At 47.6% G+C, this 17,124-nt stretch overlaps 1 protein-coding gene across 1 annotated transcript; it reads right to left on the bottom strand.

Annotated features, from left to right (window-relative positions):
- Nucleotides 1-5,212: 5,212 nt before the first annotated feature.
- On the bottom strand, nt 5,213-14,270 carry GHRH (growth hormone releasing hormone). Its single transcript, XM_019633456.1, has 5 exons — nt 14,214-14,270; nt 10,218-10,318; nt 9,810-9,914; nt 8,248-8,367; nt 5,213-5,300 (listed from the first exon to the last, which is right to left on the bottom strand). The coding sequence occupies exons 2-5, from the start codon at nt 10,295-10,297 to the stop codon at nt 5,285-5,287; spliced, it is 321 nt and encodes a 106-aa protein (XP_019489001.1). The 5' UTR covers nt 10,298-10,318; nt 14,214-14,270; the 3' UTR covers nt 5,213-5,284.
- Between the last annotated feature and the right edge of the window lie 2,854 nt (nt 14,271-17,124).

Here is a 17,124-nt window from a genome sequence, read left to right as displayed (position 1 = left end):
CAGAGTGACAGGGAAGAATGAGAACATGGGGAGCCCACCCTGCTGGGACTTGCACACCTTTAACGAGACCTGTACAGTTGTAGAAGACACCAGATGAGGCCTGATGGGCAGTGGTGGAGAGAGGAGAAACTAGGGACCGAAAATAGAAGTGCAGTGGCTGGAGGAAAGGAGGCCAGGAAACAGCTTCCTAGAGAAAGGGCTGGCAAGGCGAGGGGCCACCAAGGCTGGCTCAGGGGGCCTGCAGACCCAGAGGGAGCTGGAGAATAAAGCAACAGCAAGACATTTGTTACGTGCCAGGCTCTGTGCTGTGTCTAGATCTACAGCAGTGAGCAAGACATAGCATTTCTTGCCATGGGTCCCCTTACAACCTGGAGGGGACGGGAAAGGCACCAGAGAGATTACAAATGTGAGAAGGGCTTCAAAGGAAGCAATTTTTATCTAGGGCGTTGGGAAGGCTAAGTGGACACCTGGAGGACAAACACGAGCCTTCGCAGAGCTGGGGAAGAGCCTTTCAGGCAAAGAATCAACATAGGCAAAGGCTCTGAGGCAAGATCTTGACATATCTGAGCTGAAAGTAGGCCAGTGCAGTAAGGTGTAGTTAGCAAGGAGGAGAGTATCCTTGGAAGCCTGAACAAACAGGGCTGTGGTAAAGGGAATAGATTTGAGGACCAATGACAAATTTTAGGGAGCTTGAATTTTACGCTGGGACGTAGCAGAGGCAGAAATTCACTTCACATGCTCTCTGTCTGGTCCTCCCACCAGGTAGAGCTTTTTGAAGGGCTCTCAGCTTTTAGCTCCAGAGCAAGGCCGCAGGGGAGAGTCTGTTTGCTTGGAGCCTAGTAGCGGGTTTGGGAAGGCTGGAGTCAACAGCAAGCCGGGCTCATAACTTACGAAATTCTGGATTTGCTGCTTAAATTATTCACTACTGACAAAGATTCTTTGCTTGACCAAACTGGAGTCAGGCTCCTGAACGAAGCTTCTAGGCCCAACTGTGAACTTACTTGTAAAATCTTGCTTTAGCAAGAACCCTGCGAAGTCAGTTTAACCAGAGCCCCCACCTTCGCTATCTGATCATCATGATATCTGATACGGTTCCTCACCTTCCACCATTCCTCAGGTGATGTCTGATCACCCTGGCCTGTTTTCAGCAAGAATCCTGTTAGGTCGGTTTCGCCAGAACACCCCTCCCCACTGATGTTTCGTCTTAGTAATTTTCCATCCACTGATCCCCACCCTGCTCCTTGGCTGTAAGTTCCCACTTGCCTAGGCTGTATTTTGGAATCAAGCCCAGTTCTATACTGAGGTCTCTTTTCCCCCATTACAATGGTTCCAAGTAAAAGCCGTGTTAACCACTTTGCCGTGCATCTCTGGTTTTCCTTTGACACCACAGCGGTGCAGGGCCTTCTTGAAGGAGCACTAAGCACAGAGTTTTAAAGTCCAATTGACCTGCTCTGAATTCCCTGATTCACTGTGTGTCCTTAGGCACCTTTCTTTACCTCTTTGGGCCTCAGTTTCCCATCAGTAAAAACAGGGATGATACCTCTAAGGTATCCTTAATCCATTATAAGGATTAAATGAGGTCACACCCAAAACACACCCAAACCACAGTGCCTGGCACTTCCTGTTGACTCTTTGATTAGTGTAGATATTATTATTGTTATTTTTCTGTGTGTTGTTAGCAGGAGCCCAGTAAACAGTTTGTACCAGGTCCGTGTTTGTTTGTTCTCTTTAATTCACTTGACTCCCCAGCTCGCATTTCCTGAGGGGCCTGGAGTCTTGAGACAACACAAGACCGCTGCCCTGGAATCAGGAACCAGTTTCCAGCTTTGCTCCCTCCTGCTGTAGGACCTGGCCGAGTCACGTGACCCCTCACCTGTCTGTGAGGCCAGCACTGCTCTGCCTTTCTCCAGAGGGCTGTGGTAGGGAGCAAATGAAGTCACGCACGGGAAACCTCTTTGTGAACTTGAAGTTAATGCAAAACATAAGCCGTTATCATTAAAAGCAAGGAGTCCCCCCATTGATTATAGCATTTCTTTAGGGGGAAAAAAAATAGCAGTTGGTCTTAAATAGGAACCCCACAGGAATGGGAAGCTCCCAGAACCTCCGCTGAGGGGGGTTAAGTCTTTTAAGATGCCATTAGTGTCATCGTTAATGGTGATAAAGCACCGGAATTGTTCCCATCATGGTTTCTGCCTTTATAATTGCATTCACCTCGAAAACCACAAGTAGCTACGGGTCCCAGTGGTCATTATTTCATTTGAAAAACTAATTGGAAGTTGAAAGAGCCCTCAGTGTTTGCTTTTGTGGGGACAGGCAGAGGAAGGAGATGAGCAGGTGGGTGGAGGGGCGGGGGCGGAGAAGAGGGGGGCTCAATGCTGGCCCCATTCAGCGCTCCCCTCCTTTGTCCTTCCTTGGCCGGTTCTGGCCTGCCTGCCTCTCTTGGTTGAAGTGGACTGCCGGCCCTCAATAGCCAGCCTTCTCCTCTGGAGGGGGCTTTTGTTTCACCATTGTTCGTATTGTCTCCTCAGCAGAGCCGACTGGTGGCCCCCTGCTAAGACTTTCCCACGCTTTACATTCTTTCTTGGAGGGTAAACTGGGGGCTCCCAGGGAGAGCAGGTGGTCTAAACCCTGTGAAGAACCCAGTTGGCTGTACGGTTCTGTTCCGGTGCTGAGAGACAGGCCCATGGGAGGCACTACGTGTCCCCAGCTGGAAAATGATGGGGGTGGCATTGCTCATCTTTTTTGAGTCCCCATCAACTCTAATGTGCTGCAATTCTTCATGTATTTTTAATCAAAATAGACATCCCATCATCCAGACTTTTCACTTTTTTTAGACTTACTTTACTTGCAGTGAAATGTACAGATCTTAAGTATACAACTTAATGAGTTTGCACATCTAACTGCACTAGTGTAACCATTTCCCAAATCAAAACATAGGCCATTGGGATTCACACAGAAAGTTACCAGATTCTAATGGTCACGCATAGGGTTGCTGATATGGGGGAATATCTGGCCCGGGGGAAATGGTTCATGACTAGAAAACGTTGAGTAATCACTGACATAGATACCTCTGGTCAGTGGCTTCAGTTCTTGGCTTTTACAGCAAAACATCTCAAAAGAATGAGCTCTACCAGCGCTGGCCAATAGAAATATAATGCAAGCCACATAGGTGATTTTAAATTTTCTGGTAATCTCAATACAAAAATGTAAAAAAGAAACAGGTGAAATTAATGTTGTTATAATATGCTATTTAACCCAGTATATCCAAAATATTACTTTAACATGTAATCAATATTACATTTTTTGAGCTATTGTGTATTGTTTTTTTTATACTGTCCTTGAAATTCAGTGTCTATTTTACGCTTATGGCACACCTCAGTTTGTACTAGCCACATTTCAAGGGTTCAGTAGCCACCCCATGGCAGGTGGCCACCATATTGGACAGCCAGGCCTATACTCACCAGCTCTGATTCCTCTCCTACCATTTGCTCTTGAGCCTACTCAAGTCAGACTTTCGCTTCCATTGCTCCACCCAATTTGTTCTTGCCAAGGTCATCAGTGGCTTTTACAGTCACTTCCATGGTCAGTTCTCAACCGACTTGACCCATCAGCAGTACTTGGTACAGTAGACCATTCCCTTCTCTTTGAAACACTTTTTCCAGTTGGCTTCTGGAATTTCTCTCTCTCGTAGTTTTCCTATTAGCTCACTGCCTGCTCCTTCTCAGTCTCCTTTGCTGGTTCCTCACCTTTCCTCCAGACTTTAAATGCCGGAATGCTTCAGGGTCAGTCCTTAGACCTCTTGTCTACTTTTTCTGTACTTCTTCCTTGGTGATCTAACCCACTTTCCTGACTTAAAAACAACAACACCCATCTAAATGATGATCATTGCCAAGCCAAACTGGCTGCCCAGACCTCTCCCCTGATTCCAGACTTGTAAATTCAGGTGCCTACTGGACATCCACATTTGGACCTTTAATAATGTCTCTGACTCCCCACGTCTAAACCCATCTCCTGATTCTTTCGCAACCCCCAACTCTCCTAAATGGCAATTCCATCCTTCCAGTTGCTCAGGCCAAAAACTTCAGAGCCATTCTTGACTCATCTCTAATCCTACACCCTATCCATCAGCAAACGAGTTCTATCCTAAGAATGTATCCCGAATTTGACCCTATCCCAAAGTGACTTTAAATGCAGGTCAGATTGTGTCATTCTGCTTAAACCCTGTGATGGCTTCTGTCTCACCAAGGGTGAGATCGTAAGTCCTTACCATGGCTAAGGGTCCTCCTGAGCTGGCCTCCTGCTCTGTCTCTGCTCCCTTCCCTTCCTCTCACACCCTTGCTCTCTCCTAGCCACGCTCATCTCCTTGCTCTGCCTCCTTCTCCTCTCTTGCCGCAGGGCCTTTGTGCTGGGTTTTCACTCTGCATGGATATTCTTAACTGAAATATTCATAATGCCAATGCCCTCTCTTCCTTCAGGCCTTTACTCAAATGTCATGTCATCAGCAAGGTCTTACCTGACCACTACACAGCGCATATATATACATGATAGATCAAATAGTGGCCTCCAGCACTCCCCGCCCCCTTAAATTTTTATCTTTTGCAATTGCCACCATCTGACATATTCTAGATCTACCTGTTTTTATTCTTCTTCTTCTAATTAGAATATAAGCTCTATGAAGTCATGGGCTTTGTCTATTTACTCATGACTATTCCCAGTGCCTAGAACAGTGGTTGGCACAGAGTGGGTACTCTATGAATATTTGCTGAATGAGTAAATGGTATTGCTCATAGATGAACACGTCACCAGTGGATGAAGGATGACTTTGGCCCAGAGTAGACCATATGTTTAAGAGCCTGGTTCTGGGCTGGACTGCCTGGGTTTGAATCCCAGCTCTCTCCCTGTCAGCCGTGACCGTGGCAGTTCAGGTAAGCTTTCTGTGCCTCAGCTCCTTGTCTGTGAAATGAGTGGATGCCAAATACCTCCCATTAGGTTGTGTGAGGAGCACATGAGATTCTAGGCGTGAAGCTGCCCGACTGGCAATCTTGAGTGCTTGGTAAATGTTAGCTATTTTTTTTTTTATTAGACCGTGTAATACCACTTTGGGAAATGTAACTCTGTAAAACACATAAAAAATTAGGCTGAAGATAAAAGAAAATTGAAATGCAGACCAGGATGGGGGAATTTTATTGTATTTATAAAGGAAAAAGTAGGTCAAAAATTAAATAGGATTAACTGGATGCGGTTGTGTTTTGGCTGCAGGCAGCGTAAAACACAGGCAGGATCTTCATCCTTGGGAATTCCTGTTGCAGAAAGAAAGAAAAAGCTCAATTGGAGGGACTGAAGAAAGGGCAAGTTAGGGCAGGACACCTGGACCGAGGCGGATGGGTAGATGCTCCAGTGTCAAGACTGTCTGGGTTCCAAAAGAACCGCATTCTTGAAAAGGGAACCCTCGTGCATGGTTGCCAAGATTGCAAATTGGTGCAGCCACTATAGAAAACAGTATGGCGGTTCCTCACATTAAAAATAGAACTACCCTATGACTCTGCAATTCCGCTTCTGGGTATTTACCCAAATAAATACAAAACACTAATCCAAAAAGATACATGCATCCCTATGTTCATTGCAGCATTATTTACAATAGCCAAGATATGGAAGCAACCTAAATGCCCATTGATAGATGAATGGATAAAGATGTACATATATACAGAGGGTGCCAAAAAAATGTATACACATTTTAAGAAAGAAAAAAAACTGTATTAAAATTACGCTGATGGTAAGCACTTTGAGCACCTCTTGTAATTGCAGAAGTCAAACATGACACATATTCATCTTTTGTTATCGGTATATATTGAGTATTACAATTTTAATACAGTTTTTCCTTTCTTAAAATGTGTATATATATTTTTTGGCACCCTCTGTATACAATGAAATACTACTCGGCCATAAAAAAAGAATGAAATCTTACCATTTGCAACAACATGGATGGTCCTAGAGGGTATTATGCTAAGTGAAATAAATCAGAGAAAGACAAACACCATATGATTTCATTTATATGTGGAATCTAAAAAACAAACAAATAAAGCAGAAACAAACACATGGATACAGAGAACAAACTGATGGTCACCAGATGCGAGGGGAGGTTAGGAAGTTGGGTGAAAAAGGTGAAGGGATTAAGAAGCACAAATTGCCAGTTATAAAAACAGTCACAGGGATGTAAAGTACAGCAGATGAAAGATAGCCAATAATATTGTACTAATGCTGTATGGTGTCAGATGAGTACTAGACTTATTGGCATGATCACTTTGTAAATTACATAAATGTCTCATCACGACATTGTACACCTGAAACTAATACAATATTGTGTGTCAACTGTAGTTGAAAAAATAATAATAAAATAAATTTTAAAAACTACCTCATGCTTAGCCCCAGTTTTGCTAACCCCGTCCCACTGAGATCCCTCCCAGGCCAGAGACTTCCCCTTGAAGAAGTCACCTCTCTCTAATCCCCAGAAAGGGTTAGATTAGGTTATTTCTTCTGGCACAAACATTCACCACACAACTTACATCGCTTACCATTTGTCACACATTAAATAATCCACTATACCAGTGCTTGTTCAGTTTCTGTCTGCCGCAACATGTTATGAATGCCATGAGAGCAGGGACAACTGCGGTCCTATCACTGCTGTCCCCCCAGACCAAAGTCATTGGATGGTTTTGAAGGGCTGGGAGGAGGGATAAATTTTAACCTGAGTTTACCTTACAGGGCTGTTAGGCAGACATGAACTAGGGTGGGTGCAGAATGCCACCTGTCAAATCATTCTACTCCGAGCTATCAAGGTAGGACTCACTCTTGCTTTATGTTTTCTCAGGCCTACCCGTGATTCCCTGGTATTTGCAGCCGTTGAGCTGGAGGGGGAAACTTTGGCTATAGCAGCCTCCTGGCCCTTTCCTGCAGCCCTGTGACTTCGAGCCCCGTGAAGCCTCTGGCTTTTAATCTGCAGGAGCAAAGCCTGCATTCTTAGGACGTGGCCCTCCTGGGGACCCCTCCACCCCCACTGGGGCCTGGTGGGAGCTATAAAGCAGGTGAAGGACACCTAGCCCCAGCATGAGAAGCACAGCACAGGCATTATTCTTCGAGGCATTATTTTTAGAATGCTTGCCCTTAGGGACATTAGAGGGGGTCAGTGCTAACCCCTTCCTTTCACAGAGGAGGAAACTAGGAAGCCAGTTTGCTGGGTACAGTGAGTTGGCTACAGAACCAGACCTGGGGCCCAGGTGTGCATCCGGCCTCCCAGCCTGCTTCTCACCTCTCCTGCCGTCCGCCTGTCGCCTGCTGCTGCTTGTACCTCCACAGGACTATAGTTGGTGAGAGATCTCTGAGCTCTTGGTGTCTAATTAGGTTGGGAAGAGGGTGAGTGGGCACATGGAGAGCTCTGTTGGGAACTGGATTTGCTTAATAGGTCCAGAAATGCCTGGCAGACTCGTGCTGGGACATGTTGGTGCTCACAGTTGAAAATTGGCCTCCAAAATATAGCAGAGTTTCACCAAACAGTCATTTTGGGGGAAACTTTGTCCATGAAGCAGGGCTTTCTGGGAAGGCGCTCCAGGGAAGCAGGTCTTGGGCCTGCCAGCCCCTGACTTGGGGGCAGCTGCTGCCCCTTCTTTGCCTCAGTTTCCCTCCTCTGTAAGATGGGAAAACTCATTCCTGATCTCCCCTAACTCCCACTGGGAATGTGAGGGGCAGTGAGATGGGGAATGACTGTCACTCTCCTCTCTCTCTATCATGAGTGCTACACGCACAAGTCTATCTGAGGGCGTTGGGAGGGGCTGGTGCTTGGCTTTATAGTTTTATGAACTTGGCAAGGGACCCAGGGCACGCTTCTCAGATCATTCATCCCCGGGGACATTTGTTAAAATTCAGGTTCCTGAGTCTTCTCCCAGAACTACCGAGTCAGTAATATTTTTGGACACAGACGCTGAGCCTGGCCTCTTGCTACACACTGGAGATACAGCAATGGATAAGATCCAGTTGCTATCTCACACGCTTTCTCCTCTTCCTCCAGTTCTTGATGTGTGGGAGGAGGGACTTCGTTCCCAGTTTGCTTGGGAGAGTCCCATGCCTTTGGAGAGGAGAGTCTTTCCTTTTCCTGTTGATCCTCAGGAAAGGAAGCCTCTGAGCTCCCTAGATGAACACACATGCACACGTGCACACACATACACATATGTACACACATGCACGTATTCCTACCTCTGCTTCTGCGGCAGGGCCACCAGGATGCTCTCCAATGCCATCTGCTTTCGGTCTGCCCACATGCTGTCCACCTGACGGCCAGTCCTTACCTTTGCTCCTTGCTCCTGGTTTCTTTCCCTATTTGATTAGAAAAAGAGAAACAGCTGAGGCTGCTATTTGGTTCGCAGGTGGAGAGGCCTGGGAAAGAGCAGGGCAAAGGGAGCAGAGCAGGGTGTGTCCCTGTGCCTGTTCCCATGTCTGGTTTGGATGCTGCCAGCCAACTGAATTAAATACGGCAACATTTAGGAAGGCAGTCTATGTAGTAGTGCAGAGTATAGGCTATGAAACACACGTTTGCAAAATATCTCCTCACAGGTTACTTACTAATTACAAAGGAAAAAATATTAACTTTACAGAGGAGAAAATTGGCAGACACCATGTTAACCAAATGATCCAAGTTACCATCACCAATAATGGGACAAATTGACATCAGGTGCCTCCTGATATGATACACTGAAGAGGACACAACACCATCTCTGCCGCATAACCTGAATCTAACCAAGAGGAAGCACCAGGCAAATCCAATATGAGGGACATTCTATAAACAATTGACCTTTGATAAATAAAAACGTCAATGACTTGGAAGACTGAGGAACTGTTCCAGATGAAAAGAAACTAAAGAGATATGACAATTAAATGCAACCTATAACCCTGGATTGGATCCTGGATCAGGAAAAGAAAGAATTGTTATATAGGATATTTGGGGACAACTAGTAAATTTTGAATATGGACTCTAAGTGATAATTATACTGTGATTAAGTAATAGAATGTCCTTTCATTGGGTATTAGGAGACACCCACAGAAATACCTAAGGGTAAGGGGTCATGAGGACTGCAAAATACTCTCAAATGGTTCAGCAACATAATAATAATGCTAATAATAGTAATAATAAGTGTGTACACGTGTTTGTGTATGTGTAGATGTACATCCAAGTTATAGAGTAAGAAAATATGATAAAAATATTAGGAATTATTGAATATAGGGAAGGGTGTGTAGAAGTCCTTTGTACTATTGCTGCAATTTCTCTATACATTTGGAATTTTTTCAAAATGAAAACTGAAAAATGTGGAGTCAGGCTGTTTGGATCCCAGCTCTGCCACTCTTTGGTGTGTGTGTCCTTCAGAAGTTATTAATGGCTCTGGACGATGTGGGTAAGAGTCCCTACTTTGTAGGGTGTTTAGAAAGAGCAAATAAGAAATGAAGAATAATGACTAACGCTAACAAGGGCTTACTGTGTGCTTGACACTGTGCCAAGTGTATGTAAATGTCCCCATGCAGAGCCTTTGTTTTTGAGTGGTGATCCAGTGCTAACTACCATTGGTATGGTTTCTATTGGAGTCCAGCGTAGGGAGAAGCATAGTAGGTGTTCAATGATCATTTAATAGTTAGAGGGAAGCTGAAGTTTGACCTTGGGGCCCTTCTGCTATGGCAAGTCCAGAAATAACAGATGCTGTGCAAGGGAAGAGACAAAACTTGGTGCACAGTAGAGTGTGGAAGGGATCACCAGAACCCCTGCTTACCCCTGCTGCCTGCTCATGAGGTCCTGGAGCAGCTTGCGGGCAGACAGCTGGCCCAGCACCTTCCGGTAGCTGTTGGTGAAGATGGCATCGGCATACCGGGGCATCCTATGTGGGAGGAGTCAGAGGTCAATGGGCAGTATGGCAGGCTCGGGCAAGGGAACAGACAGGGCTGCACTCACCAGGTCTCTGTAAGGTCCACCTGTTGCCCTTGGCCCTGTTCATCCCCAGAGGGGTGTGGGACCCCAGGGTGTCTTCTCTGGAACTCAGAGTGCCCCCCTCCCAGAGATGGGCAGTGGGGGTTGCCTGAAGAGATGGCTGGGGACAGCTGATGGCTCAATTCTGCATCCTCTAAGCACCCTCCCACCAGCAGGGATGGCTTTGGGGTGATGGGAATCCAGGACTGCTTACCTGAGGGGCAGAGAGGGTGGGGAGCAGTGGGAGCCACTGCTGAGGGTGAGGATCATGAGCAAGAACACCCAGAGCAGCATTTTGCACCCCTGTGGTGGCACCTGGAAAATGACAGGAGGGAAGGTCAGATGTCGCCATCGCCACAGGGATGCCCTTTGCTGGCTGTGCCCAGCCCTGGGCTTGCCTCCGAGCAAGCCTTGGTCCTTGTCTTTTAGAAGCTGTAGGTTACGGGGGAAAAAACCCAGACTCTGGAAGCCAGACAGACCTGAGTTCAAGTTCAGCCTCTGCCAGTCATGAGCTCTGACCTCACTTTCTTTATCTGTAAAATGGGCATGATAAAGCTCCCTTGCTGACCTGATAGGGTTGAACAGAAAATGAAAGATAATGATGAAACTGCCCCTTCCTGTAAGGCATTATACATGGAATTCGGGCCTCAGCAAGGGATAGAGGAGAAGCAAGCACCTTCCTTTAGTCCCCTAGGTCACCCCCCCTGACTCCCACAGTGTGACATTGACAATAGCAATCGGGACTAATAGCTCAAGCTGTGAGTCAGACTAATCTCATATCCAAGCTCTGCCATCATTAGCTGTGCATCCCAGGACAAGTGGCTCCTCCTTTCTGGGCCTCAGTTTCCCTAGTCACAAAATGGAGTTGATAACTATACCTACTACGTAGAGTCCTTGTAAGCATGCAATGAAATGAGGCACCTGAAGAGAGTGGCTTGGCACAGAGGAATTTCTCCATAAACTGTTGCTGTGATGACCTAATATTAGACCTGCACGGATAGTAATATTAGGCATGCGCTGTTTGGTTTTGTGTGGCATTGGAGGGAAGGGAAGGCTATAAATCTTGCTCTAGACGCTTAGATTTCGCCAAACAATCTGAGCCCTGGAAGAGACCAAGGAGCCTGGGGAGCCCCGCAGAATTATCTCATAGATCACGTAATTACCCTTAATTGGGGCCTGCCGACACCGTGCTCTGCAATTGGGGGAAGAACAGTCGACAAGGGAAAGAGCCCGCCTCGGCTGGAGAGATGCCACCACTGCCAACCCAGACTTGCCCTGGTGTGACTCAGCTGCCTATGAATTGGGTCTTCCCATCTCTGATGGTACCCCCTCTCTCAGGAGAGATAAAGACCCATCCAGAGGCCCAGCCAGCCCCTTTCCCATGATCACCCCACACGGCTCCATTTCCTCCCTGGTCCTGCTGAGGAGTGATTTCTGGCAGGCAGAGCCAGCACTGGAAGAAATCCATTTTCTTTTCCTGGGCTCACCTGCCCTCTCTGGGCATCACTCCCCTTGTCTCAGACACTGGGTCCTGACGAACCCAGGGATACCTTGAGACCCAAGGGAGCGTCCGTGGGGTTGGCTCCATGTGGCTTGAGACCGTAGCACCTCCAGAACTGGAGGGAGCAGCTGTCCAGGCCTCAGTCATCAGCCCTTCCTTGATGACCCCCACGTCCCCCCGCACCGCCGCACACCCCAAAATAATCCTCCAGTTCCTGCTCAAGTATTTGCTGCTAGTGAGTGAGAGGGAACTCCCTATCTCCAAGCCAGCCTGTCCTACTTCCAGGCAGCTCTTCTTGTGAGGAGGTTTTTCTCATCGTGTCAAGTCCAAGTCCCCTTATCCTGCAAAAACTTGTTAAGTTTTCACTCTTTTGGTAGGGACTGGGGCTAGAGAAAAGATAAGAACATGGTACCTGCCCCCAAGGGCTGCCCCTTTGACACCCACCCAGAGCTTCTGCACCGTCATCCACAGGACAAGCCCTTTCGATGTGTTTTGTCTCTGACTTGAGCCTTTGGTCCCCAGATCAAGGATCTTTAGCCTTCTGTCCTCATCATACCATGACACGTGTGGCTCCCCCTTTCCTGACCTGGTCCATGGCCAGAGTTTCCTAAGCAGGGAGATCTTTGGAGGCAAGTAAGGTCCCTTCACACAACCACTGCCTTTTCTATCTCCCAGCTGCAGCCTGGGCTTTCTCACCTTTGAGGCTGATCTTTTAGAAGCCTGGGCACATCCAGGTCCCTACTCCCCCCACTTCTCTGCTCAGAAGCCCTTGCCCCCCCCCACTTTCTCCAGAGCAAAGCCCAAGACCCTACTCTTGGCCTAAGCCCTCCCTCAGCCTCCCCATCTCCTGCCCCTGTCCTAGAGCTGGCACAATTGATTCCCAGCCCCTGTGCCCCTCTGGCCCACACAGCCCACCCTCACACGCCCACCCCATAGCAGGTATCACCATCTTCATTTTATAGCCGAGGAAACAAGCCCAGAGAAGAGAAAGGCCTTTTTCCATAGTCCTCCATCAAATTAGTTTCGGAGCAGGCACTTGAGAATGGGCCTCACAATTCCCAGGCCAGCAGACCTCCTGCTCCGTGCAGCAGCCTCCCCGATACAATACCCTATTCACAGCGCTCCCTGTTCATGGGGCCCTTCAGAATTCATCACCTGCACGTGGGAAATGGGCCTGATAAAACCGAAAGCATTTGCGTTTTGTCATTGGGTCTCTGAGGAAGGAAAAAGGGGGACAAACAGGAACACCTGCTTGGTTGGTGTATCCCTATGCACACGCAGTGGTTTTAGGGAGTTGAAAATAATATGGTAAGAGAGCAGACTTTGGGGGCGCAAATCATAATAAATCCAGGAACACTGCTCATTCAGAAGGAGGCTGAGCGACTGCGTAGTCTGATCAACCAAAAAGCACATCGTTTGCCTTAAGCCATGTGCCCCAGGAGTGGCTCAGGACGCCACTGCCACCTCTGGGCTGTGAGAACCCAGTCTGTCGGGGTGAGAAATCCCGTTGGACAAGGATGGGAAACAACAAGAAGTTTCCAGCTTATGCCCTGATAAGAATAGAGGCTGTGTCACCAAAGATAAAATAGCTGCTGACCGACACATTCCACATGACCATTCAAAGGAGCGAGAATTCACTGATTTAAGTGTAGCACGAATCCAACAACATCATCCACTACTCCTTGAAGGTTCCGAAAGCCTTTTAGGTATATTATCTATCATTACGAGCATCACATAGCTCTGTGCAGTGCTTACAAACTAATTCCGTGATTAGATATATGTGAGGTTGTCTGGATTCAGCGTGAATGGGCCCTTGACCTACTTCAATTGGCGCCTTTCGCCAGCCTTCATGCCAAGACTGCAGGTGTGCCTTCAGCTAACCAGAGGGCAGGTCCGAATACCCCACCTAGCAAGGCCCCTTTGGAACACTTAGGGGGAAAAAAAATCTCTTCCCTTTCTTAAGTATTCTGCTTTGTCATTTAAGAACCCTGATCCAATTTACAAGCCGTTTCACCAATCATGTTGCAAGTCAAAGGAGATCTAAGTTTTGAATGAGGAAGCACCTTGAATTGTCACTCAAAAGAGAGACACCCCATCTCCTTTCGGAAACGGGGGTATGGAGGCAGCTTATGAGGAAGGACACAAATACTTCAGAAGCACTAAAGCAAGGGTCAGGAAATAAGTGTGGGGGTGACGGGGTGCTCCGAGGGCAGGTAATTGTGTCTATAACCTAGAGGAAGGAGTGCGGCTGCAATTGAGCAAGAAAGCAAATTGGTATCAATTTCCAGGCAATTATGTTGAATCGGTTCTGAGCGATCAATACATGGTATTGATTTGCACAGCCACTTGGGCTCCTTTCCGATCCATGGCATATTCCCATTGTTGACAGGGGAATCCAACCAGCTCACATCTTGCCCCAGAAGCCTGTCCACACACACTTGAGACCTCACCCCCCTCTGACAGACACCTGGAACATGTCTGTCTGCCTGCCATTTCTCCACGGGTTGAGGTGCCACATATTCCAGACAACCTCAAAATGGCGCCAACCATCAAAAGCATGTTTCAGGGCCCCTGACAAGGGACCTAAATGTACTTACCAGCAAAGAGGATGGTGGTAGGCCTCTTTGACTTGGTGTCTCTGAGTTGATGAGACGGTCAACTTTCTTGGTCCCATCCAGCCCAGCCCCCAGGACCACCCCCGTCTCTCACCTGCGATGTGGCAGAAAGACCTCCCTCTGCTGTGCAGCGCTGCTCCAGTTCCACAGACCTTAGGCTCAGCGTTTGCTCCAGTGGCTGTGTGGCACACCCATCATTTATACCTTCATTTTCCTAAGCATTGTCAGCGTCAGAGAATCAATTACTCACAAGTCAACCAAAGGACCGTTTTTAGCATCACACTGACAAGCCCTAATAGGAGAAAGAGGTTTGCCCCTTATAAATTAAGACTTATATCGGATTATATCCCTTTATCTTTGAAGGAGCAGACTGAGTACAAAGTTATAATATTATTCCGAGAGGAACAGAGAGTATATAATGGTGCTACTCTAGTAATTGGAGCACTCATAACAGTGAAACACCAAAGGTTCATTTACTCTCTGAGATAAATGTGCTTTTTAAAAAGTTCGTATCATTTCATTTTGTCCGTGTGCAACTTGATTTCACTTTAGGGGAGTCAACATTACAGATAAGTGTTTTTCTCTCCGTAGTGAGGAAAGTTGTTCCCCATCTCCCTTGTCGTCCAATTATCAAGAATTTCCTCTATTTGATTTACACCTGCTGCAGTCACAGGCTGGTGTAGGCAGCTAGCCTGGGGAGCATCTGTCGTCATGTGTCAAGACAGCCAAATTGGTAGTTGCCTCAGAGATGTGTGAAGTGAGAGGAAAGAGATGGAAAACCCCGGGAGAGTTGTCGTGCTTCCAGATTTCTCTAGCCTATAGCTAAAGGACCCTCAAGAATGACACAGAAGTGTATGAGGCAGAAGCACCGTTTTCCCATTGGGCTGTTGCGGAGGTGATGGAAAGAGCTCTCCAGCTTGGATTCCAGGGACCCGCTGCCCCTCCTGTGCCTGCCTGTCAATCATGACCTCTGCGACCCTCAGCAAGTTAGCTCTGTCCTCAAGCCCTCAGCTTCTATACCCGGGAAGCTGAGCATTGGCAGAGAACAGCAGCTTTCAAACTTTTTAAGACGTGTCACAGCCCTTTCTTTAGAAATCTTCTGTGGAGGCACAGTATCTGAAACAGATATAAAATACGGGGCTGCTCTGGCTGAAGAGGAAGGAGTGCAGGCCCCCTTTGCCTGCCCTTGAGACACCTCCTTGGGTCACTGTTAGAACCGGCGGCTTCTGAAGGGACCTCCTAACAATGATATTTTCTTTTTTTTTTTTTAAAGATTTTTATTGGGGAATTGGGAGATGGGAACAGCACTGGGGAATCGCGGGGAGGGAGACAGACAAGTTGCTGTTCTTTTGTTCTTCAGTCTAGTTGTGGAGGACGTTGCTTCACTGGCCCAAGTTGGCACCATCATTGCGCTCTTCCCAGGTGAGGCAGATCAGTCGCCGGCTTCTGGACGGCCGATCACGGCGGCTGCTGGCCGCTCATGCTGGCTGCTGGCTACACACGGCAGCCCATGGCAACCCACTGCAGCAGGGGCTGCAGCCTACACCGTCGCTGGTGACTCACGGCAGCCCAGCTCCAGGTTGAGCTGTTGTTCAGCATCTTAGCTGTAGAGGGCAGTGTCACTGGCCCTCATGTGGGATCCGAATCGGAACCCTCTGGCGTCCCAAGCCAGCTCTTAACCAACGCGCCACTCGGCCGGCCCCTAACAATGATATTTTTTGATCTTCCTGGTCTGCACTGAGCCACGTTCTTAGCACAGAACAAACATGGGTGTTCCCTATAGAAGCAGGGACTGAGTGGCATGTCACTCTTCTGGCCTGGACAGGAAGTCAAGGCCAAATCCCCAGGGACTAAGAATGGATGGATGGGTCACAGCAGCAGGTGACAGATGAAACAGCTGGGAGCCCCCAGGCTAATGGGCTCTCCTATAGTTGGGAAGTGTGGGGTTATCACAGCAATTATAAGGTGGGGACCACATAGAGCTGGGTAGCCAGAGTACACACCAGGTTGTGGGACAGACAAGGTTGACTGGAGAAGCCATGGGGGTCAGAATTCAACCCTAGCTGAAGGCCTTAACTTAGTTCCCTCACCTGTAAAATGAGCTGTTGGGTGAGGATTACATGTGACAGTGCATACGATATAGGCCTGACACAGAGCCAGTCTCATAAACTAGCTCTTACCATTGCTATTATTATTGTTGTTGTAACCAAGGAAACAGAGGCACAGAGAGGTTATTCACTTATCCACAGGCACACAGCTAGGCAATGGTAGAGCCAGGACTCAAACAAAAGTTCCTCACTTCCACTTCAGCCCATTTGTCATCGACTCCTGCCCCTGCCCCCAGCCCCAGGCCACCACTGATCTGCTTTTTGTCTCTATAGTTTTTCCTTTGCTAAAGAGTTCATACAATGGCAATCATATAACATGTACTCTTTAGTGTTAGGCTTCTTTCACTCAGCCTAACATTTTTAAGATTCAGCCGTGTTGACCTCTGTGTCGGTAGTCAGTTCCTTTTCATTGCCGAGTAGTATTCCATTGTATGGAGGTGTCACCGTTTTTTACCCCTTCACCTTGCTGGACATTTAGGTGGATCCAGTTTGGGGCTATTACGAATAATGCTGCTACGAACATGCATGTCCTTTGTGTGAACGCATGCTTTCTTTCCTCTTGGGTGGGTATTTAGGAGTAGAATTCCTGGGTCATACGGTAAGTGAAGGTTTAACTTTTTAAGAAACTGCCCAACTACTTTCCAAAGTGGCTGTATCATTTCCATTCCACCCGCGGTAATGGAGGGCTCCCCTACCAGTTCTTCAATCAGCATTCATTTCCTCTTCCCTCTTAAGCGCCTAATTAGGCCCACACAGAGCTGGTTGAATTAGCTGTCCATCTCTGAAAGGCCTGGTACCGTTTCTGCCATTAGGGGAGTGGCATGGGCCTTTTCGTCTGCACGGCGTTTTCTTGGGTGCTAAGAGGAAAGTGGCATGTGCTTGTCTTCAGAGAACTAC

This window comes from Hipposideros armiger, unplaced genomic scaffold (genome assembly GCF_001890085.2).
Source record: "Hipposideros armiger isolate ML-2016 unplaced genomic scaffold, ASM189008v1 scaffold_1316, whole genome shotgun sequence".
NCBI lineage: Eukaryota > Metazoa > Chordata > Mammalia > Chiroptera > Hipposideridae > Hipposideros > Hipposideros armiger.
The sequence above is the reverse complement of the archived record's forward strand: the minus strand, read 5'-3'. Positions and strand labels throughout refer to the sequence as shown.

What these genes read in the sequence shown, in the direction of transcription:
- GHRH (XM_019633456.1), bottom strand. Translation starts at nt 10,297, where the DNA reads ATGCTGCTCTGGGTGTTCTTGCTCATGATCCTCACCCTCAGCAGTGGC. An exon ending in CCACCCTCTCTGCCCCTCAG is followed by an intron (nt 9,915 to 10,217) that starts GTAAGCAGTCCT and finishes CCTCCCACATAG; the next exon opens with GATGCCCCGGTATGCCGATG. An exon ending in CTCATGAGCAGGCAGCAGGG is followed by an intron (nt 8,368 to 9,809) that starts GTAAGCAGGGGT and finishes CTAATCAAATAG; the next exon opens with GGAAAGAAACCAGGAGCAAG.